The sequence below is a fragment of the Myotis davidii genome, unplaced genomic scaffold (genome assembly GCF_000327345.1).
Source record: "Myotis davidii unplaced genomic scaffold, ASM32734v1 scaffold296, whole genome shotgun sequence".
Classification (NCBI taxonomy): domain Eukaryota; kingdom Metazoa; phylum Chordata; class Mammalia; order Chiroptera; family Vespertilionidae; genus Myotis; species Myotis davidii.
The window spans coordinates 2,116,798-2,125,857 of record NW_006288889.1 but is presented as its reverse complement, the minus strand read 5'-3'; the positions used below and the strand labels follow the sequence as shown (position 1 = coordinate 2,125,857).

Sequence of the window (9,060 nt, the reverse complement as noted above, 5' to 3'; positions counted from 1 at the left end):
CTCCTGCATTTATTGAATTTAGAGTCCCATCTGTGGTTGCCTTGGCAGGGCCAGACCAAATGATTGCTGGGACTTATATGGCCCGCGGGCCGGACATTCCCCACCCCTGCTCTAGAGAAAGATATGACCACTTTGAGGCAGCTTTTGTTGACAATTGTCCTGGCTCAAAGCAGAACTCTTAATGAGTCATCTATAAACTATTTTTGTTCTTTAAAAAAGATAGGAGCCAGCTCCCGCCCACCCCAGGACGAAGGGCGTGCGGAGCAGCACCGTGGGCTCTCTCTGGTTTGCGTGGCCGGGGCCGAAAGGCAGCGTCTCGGGGGGCCCTGACTCTGGCAGAGCTGACACAGTGACTCAAGGGAAAACCTGGACAGGTTGAGACTGGGCTCCCCCAAGGGCTACACTCTATATTTTACTTTCTGCCAACAAGTCCCTTACTCCCTAAAGCCATCCCTGCCAAATCTGAACTCGACCAACTTCTTCCCTAAAACCACTGACTAAGAGCTTCAAGAAAACAGCTCATCTTCCAACTCCTTCACATCCTCTGCTCACACACTGGGTTCCCGTGGAAGCGGAGTTATTCAGAGCCTCTGAGCTGGACCATCAAACAAAGACCCATTTTTACAAACTTTCTTCTCCATCAGCCTGCCCACAGGCTAAGCCCGACAAGACCCCCTCCTCACCCCCACCCCCCGGACCCCCAAGTGCTGAGGTGGGCACTCTTGGCACCGGGAGGCCCTGGGCACCCACCACGCACAGCCAGCAAGCTCCAGGTGCCGGCCTGTATGCGTAAGAGGGATTCGCCGCTGAGCTCAGTGTCCAGTGAGCACGCGCCCTCGATACAAACAGGAAGGCATGGAACTAGACTCAGATACCTCCATTAACTTAGCCGAGCCACAGGGCTGATGGAGTGACAGCCAGATGCAAGCCTGAGCCTACGCGGTCCTGCCTTCATACTCATCCTCTGTTCGGCAATGAGCCCCCCCCCCCCCCCCAGACAGTCTTCCCGAGCCCACATCCTCCACATGGCCAAGCCACCCTCTTAAGATGGACTGTTCCAAGTCTCCAGGAGTACTCGGGTCAGGAACTTCTCTGTCCTTTTGAAATACAAAATTTCCTTCACGTGAGCCCTACTTCTTGGTCAGCTTCCACCCCAGGCCGGCTCAGAAGTCCACATGTTGTGGAGCCCTGAGCCCTAGGGAACCTGCACAGGGAGCGCTCTGGGAAGAAGGTGGACCGGAGGGTCTGGCGGAGTGGTCGGGAGGGCCCGCTGTCTCCGTGGCGGCCGGATGGGTCAGTGCCAGCAGGCAGACTATGCGACCTCTGCGAGGCCCAGGCTGCTGATCCCTGACGTGGCTGTGGCCTGACGTGCATCAGGAGGGAAGGTGGCATGTGATGAATAAAGGGGTGTATGCCGAGTCGGCAGGAGAAAGCACTTGACAAGTGTTTGCCCTCAGCAGCATGTTCCAGAAGAGGCCCCAGAACGCAGGCGGAGTAACTTACTCAGAAGCACAGCTAGCAGACCCCAAGGAGGCATCAGAGCACCCAGCCTGCGTCGGACTAACTCCTGCAGGGGGCCATCACACACCCAGAGCTCCCTGCTACAGTCAACAACTCAGCAAACACCAGGCACTACACTAGAAAGTGGGCAACTTTACCTAATGGAACCACAGCCGATGTGAACATCCATGTTATGAAGGACTAGAGGCCCGAGGCACGAAATTCGTGCAAGGCCTTGGCCCCCGCCACCACAGCTTTGTCCAGAAGGAAGGACGGAAGGACGTCTGGAAGGATGTCCAGTCTAATTAGCATATTACACTTTTATTATTAAAGATGTTCAACATGTAAACACACACACACACACACACACACACACACACACAGCCTACCACGGAATGCGGATGCTTTCATTCAGACGACGCAGAACAGGAGACTGCGGCTGATGCCCTGCTTGCTGTGAGCTGACTCTGAGCCGGGCAAGCCACAGAGGCATTTACCAATCTGGGTCACAGTTTCTTCATCTCTAAAAGGCAGGGGTTGGGCTGCTGAGAGTCACTACACCTTCAGGTGCACAGCCCTCTGCTCCAGCCTGGACGTGAGCTTCGTCTGAGCCCTGAGCACCGCTGTCATTTCCAAAGCCCCGAGTTGGGGCTTCATCGGGTAACCTCCAATGGGTCCCCCACTCACTCACATCCCCAGGTAGCAAAGGCAGAGCAGGACTCCAGGCCCTGATTCTCCTAAGTGCCCATCTTGCAGCTGCTTGGGCTGCTCACTGGGTGACACTGATTAGTCACTGGGCTGGGCGCTGGTAGGGACAGGGGCGGGAACAGGTGACACCCGCAGCCGAGATGCCTCAGCCCCTGCAATCGGAGTGGCAAACACCTCAGACATCTGAATTATCCATGAGCCACAGAACTTGCTCATTGAACTGCCACAGTCAGAAGAGGCAAGGACCAAGCTCTAAACCGCCGGCCAGATCTAACCAGCAGGTCCAGGTGTGTGTGCTCAGAGCCCTCTCAGAGCCTCTTCCCCGTCCGCGTGGGCATGGCTCACCGGCTTCTACAGATGCCGCAGCAGCAGTCCCGGCCCACGTGGCCACCCACCTGTGCCCGCGCCCATCACCCACGGGCCCGCTCACTCCCCGAATGCAGGCCAGCCTGGGACCTGAGTCCCGCAGAGGGAGGCCGGTGAAGCCAGGGCGACATCAGAGCAGCCACGCAGCTTCGCCTGCCTTCCCTGGGGCCCTTGCCCCAGAGAACCAGCCACTTGTGAAGGGAACTGGGGCGTGCTGTGAGGGACTCCCTGCTCTCACACAGCCCCCAGGGCGCCCCCCAGAGGCACCAGCAGTGCCGCCAGCAGACTGCCTGCCGAGAACCACTGTTTGAACTCAGCGGGACCCTGCACCACGGGTCACCCAGCTGAGCCCCCGCAAATTCATGACATACAGAAAATGTGAGTTAGAATAAAGGTGTGTTTAAGCGACTCACTTGAGCAGACATTGTTATGCGCGATGGGCGACCAGAAATGCTCAATCCGGAGCAGATTCGAGGCAGCAAATGGGAGCCGGGACAGGACTGGCGAAGAAACACAGAGAAGAGGCCACCGATGGACAGTAACAGGGAGACAGGAAAACTGCAAGGACAGATGCAAGAGCCGAAGGCCACGGAGTTCAGGCCTTCAGAGCAGACACAGAGGGCCGCCTCCTCACGGTGCCCTCCAGGGGTGGGGGGGTCAGCGTGTCGGCACAGACAGCTGGTGTGTAAGGAGCCTCGAGCCATGGAGAGCAGAGGAACTTCTGTCCAGAAGCCTGCGCCTAGGATGGGACAGTGTCGGCACTGGCCATGAGGTAATAATGTGACAGCACCTTCACTAGCTCCGCTGCTTCTGCCCCAGGAAGGGAGAGCGCAGCCAGAAGGAGGGAGGAAGTGGATGGATGTGGGGTCCATTCCCGGCAGGAAGGGAGTCGAGGAGAAGGCTCTGGGCTCCAGGGTGAAGGAGGGAAGACGCGAGAGGACGCGGGCAGATGCTTCTCCCTCTTCTGGGCTCAGAAACTGCAAAAGTAGAAGAGGAGGCGCTGGCGGCAGAGGTGCTTTCTCCTGCTCCCGGTGTGCTCTCTCGGGATCCCGCTGCAGCAAACAGGAGCCGTGAGCCAGGGCCATGAGGGAGGAGGGCAAGGCGGCATGGCGAGGGAGGGAAAGGGTCTGAGTAGCTCCCTGCTAGCCTCGGGCCTTCGCCAGCTAGGAGAGGGTCCAGCTGCTCCCCTGGGCCTCCCGTGCAGGAGACCGGCCTGGTGATGAGGAGCGAGACCCCCGGAGCTGAGGCTGAGGGCATGCAGTCGGCAAGGAGCCGTGCGGCCGACTGGAACCATGCTTACCGGCTGGTGAATAGCCACATAGGCCTGACTCTCCACCCTCCGCCACCCTGCGCCCTGCTCCCCGTGGTCCGCGTGGCCCCTGTGCTGATGGGCAGCGCTTCACCTGCGGCTGGTAAACATTTTGAGTATCACTGGCACCGGTCGCCAGTCCATGCGGGAGAAATGATGGCACAGCCAAGATGTGAGGGCCTGTGGAGCCACAGGAGGCACCGTGGGACCATGTGGCATGGGCCACGTCATTGGCTCTGACTGGGCCGAAAGGCAGACGATGGGTTTTCCCAGCAGCAGATTCCAACACCCACGATGGCCAGGTCCAGGGGCCTCTCCGTGGGGGCCAGGGATGACCTGCAGGCCAGCAGGGGACTAGCCACCGCCCCTCACGCCTGGGGACACAGCCTCCCCTGTGCTCAGGTGCCTTCCTGGCTGGAAGAGGGTGAGAGGTGAGAAACTGAAAGACCGAACTTCTCCCCGGAAGAGATAGCAGTTCCGAGAGAGGCCAACTGAGCCCATCAAGAGGGGGCAGCGTGTACTGGTAGGTTTAACTCCTTTTTCCTGATGACAAGGGGCCTCAGGAGACTCTTATTAGAAGAGTTAGTCAAGGTAACTCTGTGCCTTTGATCCGCAGTGAGTATAAATTTTGACCATACTACATACAGCTCACTAACATTTCCTTCCAAAAGTGTTACAGCACCAAGCAGATGGCATTTCTTTTTACACCAGCAGGTCATCTTTACTCTCCGGGTGACATGCCCACCGGAATGGCCTGGCCACCGAGGGCCACAGAGGCAGCAGCATCCCCTGTCCTGTGTCCGGTGTGGCCATGAGAGAGAAGTCAAGCTCACGCACAAAAATAAAAGATAGAAGCCCCCTGAGTTGGATCTGCACTGGGTGGGGAACCCCGTGCTGCAGGGAGGCTGTCTTTGGCCTGAAGACAGCCTAAGCTTCCTGGGTTTCCACCACCCCAGAAAGCCCTGCCAAGAAAACATGTGCTCTACCCGGGCCTGGGCAAGGCCGCGTTCCCTCCTTCGGGCTTCTCTCAGCTCTCCCACGCCAGCCACCCTGCTCGCTGGTGGTCAGAACAGCTCCCTGGCCCTGGCCATCTGAGAGCCAGGCTGATCCCCTGGCCCTCAACCGACCTCTGAGCCACGCGAAGTGGTGGAGAATCGTGTTCACCAATATCTGGAACTCTCCTGTTTGGGGCACACACAGGAGTCCATTTCTCTGCACATGCGGCATGGCCACATGACGGTGATCAGGCCGAGCCACTTCTCTCCTGGCGCCCTCCCCCAGCCCGTTCTGCGGCCACCGTGAGCCCTGAGCCTTGTTTGTCACACAGGGTGGCAGGCCGTGCTGCCAGGAGGCTGAGGCCCTCTCTATCCACGGCCCACGCACTGCTTCCTGCTGCCCGGGACAGCACACATGTCACAGCCGCCAAGGCCGGCAGAGCCCTGCAGGCTGTCTTCTGGCACCAGCCTCGTAAGGCCCCAGCGCCATCAGCCTGGCACGCTGACCGCTGGCAACACGGAGCATGAGCCAACCACTGTGATCTACTGAGCTACTGAGGTGATCACTGCAGGATAACGGACTGGCATGCACAGAGGTCAAAGGGCAGAGCTGGGCCTCAGGCGCGTTTTCTATTGCTGTGTAGTCAACTGCCACTCACTCAGTGGCTTCACACCACACCCACCGCTGAGCTCACATTGCTGGGGGAAGGCGTCTGGCCTCAGCTTGGATGGGGTTGGACTCAGACTGACATCAGCCTCAGGGTCCTTTTCCAAGTGCGCACGCTGCTGACAGAGCTCTGTGCTGTCATCTACCTGGAGGTCGCCACTTCCTGCCCCAGGGCTCCCCACGCGGCCAGCTGTCGCCTCCCGCTCAACAGGACACCAGATGCTGCTTCACATCTCCGGTCTCTCGACTCTGACCTCTAGGCCTTCATCTATGGAGTCCACTGGCTGCTCACACACACCCAGATGGTCTTCCTTTTATTAATGTCAAATCAACCGCCTGGGGACCTAAATTACACCTGCAGAATTCCTTCCCCTTGCCCCAGCAGGTGACCTGGTCAAGCACGTGACAGCCCATCCTAGTCATACACCCACCCTCGCTCAAGGGGAGGGGCTTAGCCAAGCCACGGGGTCAGCTTCAAATTCTGCCTCTTCCAGACATTGAGGGAAATGCTCGGGGGAATAGAAGCGCTAGGAAGTGCAGGGTCATCCACAGCTTTGCACTGACCTCTTCTTTGCTCCTAAACAAGAACACCTCGCCTGCAGCCTTGCAGCACGGACATCACCGTGGGAAGTGCCAAGTCTCAGGCTCCACCGACCTGGCGAGTCAGAGCCATCTGCACGTCAACAAGACCTGGGGTCGAGGAGCACTGCCGCTAGGATTGGCTTCATTATGTATTTTTGTTAATCCTCATGCAAGGATACTTTTCCATTGATTTTTACGGAGGAGGAGCAACGGAGAGAGGGAAACATTGATGTGAGAGAGGCACATCGACTGGTTGCCTCCCACACGTGCCCTGACCAGAGCCGGGGATGTGCCTGCAACCAAGGTATGTACCCTTGACCGGAATCAAACCTGGGACCCTTCAGTCCGCAGGCCGACGCTCTATGCTCTATCCACTGAGCCACACTGCTAGGGCAGGATTGGCTTATTCTTAAATAAAGCAGGCACATGGAGTGAGCTTTGAGCGGCTCCTGAAAGAGCCCCGGGGTCTGACGGGGATGACGACCATGGTGCTGATGCTGTGAGGATGTTGAAGATGGTGATGACAGCTAACACGGACCTTCCACCAGAGAGCGGGTGAAGTTTGAAAATGTATTATTTCTTTTCATTTTCCCAGCATTTTATGAACTACATGCTATGATTTTTGTGTTAAGAGATGAAGACGTTGAGGCTTACAAATGTTAAAGAACTCCAAGCACAGTGGGACCATGTCACTGGCTCTGGGGGCGGAGTCCTGAGGCCGAGGGAACACAAAGAGCAGTGGTGGGGCCGGGTTTGGGCCTCATCCTTCAGCTGAGGGTTGTACGACCAGGTGTTAAGCTAACAAACTGGGATCGGGCCAATCCCACCTGTAAATGTGGATCATTCAGCCGCAGCGTCGTGCTCCTTTCCACAGACCATCCCGTCCGAGGGCGGGCGCATCGGCTGGCCACAGGCCCGGCCCGCAGGCCTCCGGGTGGCCTCGCGTCTGCAGTCCCCAGTGAAGTGCACGTATTCTTAAATTTCCTCTGGGCATGGCAGACACATTTGGGGTGTGACTACCTTCCAGAGATTCTTAAAAGTAACTAAGAACCCTGCTCTCTAACCCACCCTTTTCTTCTGATGAGTGAACTAGTATCCAGAAACATAAAGTTATGTTCCTAAGCCAAACAGCAAGGTAACTGCCACGTCTTAAACTGGCTCTTGGCCCCAAAGTCAAGTGCCACAACCATTTGCCTCCTGCTCATTGTGAAACAGGGGCTCTTCGCTAGAGCATGTGTCAGAACGCTTGCAGGGAGCGGATTACAGCTCCTCAGACTTCTCTCTCAATTGTGCTACTGGTGAGTCTAATGCCCGTTTATTCCCTGAGAACCATCACACAGACGGCAGGACAGAGCACAGGTTTGGAAGGAAAATAAGTCTCGGGGAGGAGGGCGAGCGGTGGAGCAGGCAGTGCCTCGACCTCGGTGCACTGATGCCTGGATTCCAACCCGAGCCCCCGACGTCCAGGGCCTGGCACAGGTCTATGAAAGCTCCCGGGCAGTTCGAATGCTCACAGCGAGAGCCACTGGCGCACGGTCTCTGAGGGGCGAGAGAGCCCACATCTACCCGTCACTGTTTCCCTCACGGCCCCACGGGGACCGGCCCATCAGCTGGTCACAGACTTCCACCCTTCCCACCCCCTGCCGTCCTCCTCCCTGAAGCAGCATTCTGTGGGCAGAGGACAGAACCAATGACGCTGAGGCCAAGTTCCAGACGCGGCTGGGGTCAGCGGTGCCTGCTGAGCCTGCTTCTCCATCTGTCACACAGAACAACCTGCTTCAGCCCCCTCTCCAGCACTCATGTCACGCCGCGGGCACGCTCTGTGAGTTCTGTTTCCAAACGGCCTCCCAGGCTTTGGTGCTTGAATAACTCGTAGGTTTGCCACTGGACGCGAGACCTCGTCTTACTCCCAAGGACGTGGTTCTCGACGTGGCTCCCAGACGTGGCTTCGCCTTGGGAGTTAGAGATGCAAGTCCCGGCCGCACGTGTGCGCACACGTGTGTGCACACGGGAAGGCATGCACACACGGGCGCGCACACACGCATGCACACACGGGCACATGCATGCACAGGTATGCACACATGCGCACACACACAGGCATGCACATGCACACACACACACACACAGGCATGCACACACACAGTCAGTACGTCCGACGGGGCCCAGGCTGTGCTGTAGCAAGCCCTTCAGGTGATGCTACAGGTGCACACGTTTCAGAATCGCTGGCCTAAGTGTCCCCAAATGTCCCATCAAGAGAGCAGGTCATGACCAAGGGCCCCTATGGAGAGAGCGGGGAGTGACCACATAGAAAGACAACCCACTCTGTGCCCCTTGCACCACTCAGTCCTTCATCACCAGAGGCCGACTGCACTCCTGGGGCGGGGGTGGGCCCGGATCGGGGAGGGCCCGGATCGGGGAGGCGCCTATGAATCCTCTGTTCCCCTCATTGTTTGTGGTCCAGCAGTTGGCCTTTGGAGGTCAGGTGGGAGTGGGGCTGCTGAGGGGAAGGCCTGCTTCAGGTCTGGAAGATGCTCCCAGGCCACCCAGGAGCAAGCAAAGCAGACAGAGGTCTCCTTCTCGCCTTGTAGGAGTCACAGGGGCTGAAAGGCGCCTGAAGCGGACAAGACCGCATGCGGTGAAGCTCAAGGCAAGGGCTCCCTTTATTCCTCACCGACCTGGTGGCAAGGAACCCTCTGTTCTCTTGGGAAGGCAGAGTCGAGAGAAGCAGGCCAGGGAGAGGGCAAGCGTAGTGGGCAGGGTGCGGGTTGGGGGGTGAAGGGGGGGCGTAGCAGGCAGACCCCTTGCTGGGGGGGCAGGGAGCCAGCGGCTGCACTGCCTCAGGCTATAGAAGGGGTCCTGCAGAGATGATAAGATGATGGCACACTGGGCCCCCCGCCCCCATCCATAGGGCTCCGGGAGCTGCAGGAGAGTGA

General features: G+C 58.2%; 1 protein-coding gene across 3 annotated transcripts in view; it reads right to left on the bottom strand.

Moving 5' to 3' along the window:
• Positions 1 to 9,060, bottom strand: part of IL1R2 (interleukin 1 receptor, type II) — a 36,669-nt gene that overhangs the window by 26,505 nt on the left and 1,104 nt on the right. The window contains exon 1 of one of the 3 annotated variants that reach the window (XM_015562237.1): positions 1,890 to 2,320. The exons of 1 other annotated variant lie outside the window; for it this stretch is intronic. In XM_015562237.1, the coding sequence (XP_015417723.1) occupies positions 1,890 to 1,993 (104 nt within the window). In that variant the 5' untranslated portion in view covers positions 1,994 to 2,320. Of the gene's footprint in view, positions 1 to 1,889; positions 2,321 to 9,060 lie in introns of those variants that run through there. One more of the 3 variants, XM_006761116.2, reaches the window with a different exon arrangement.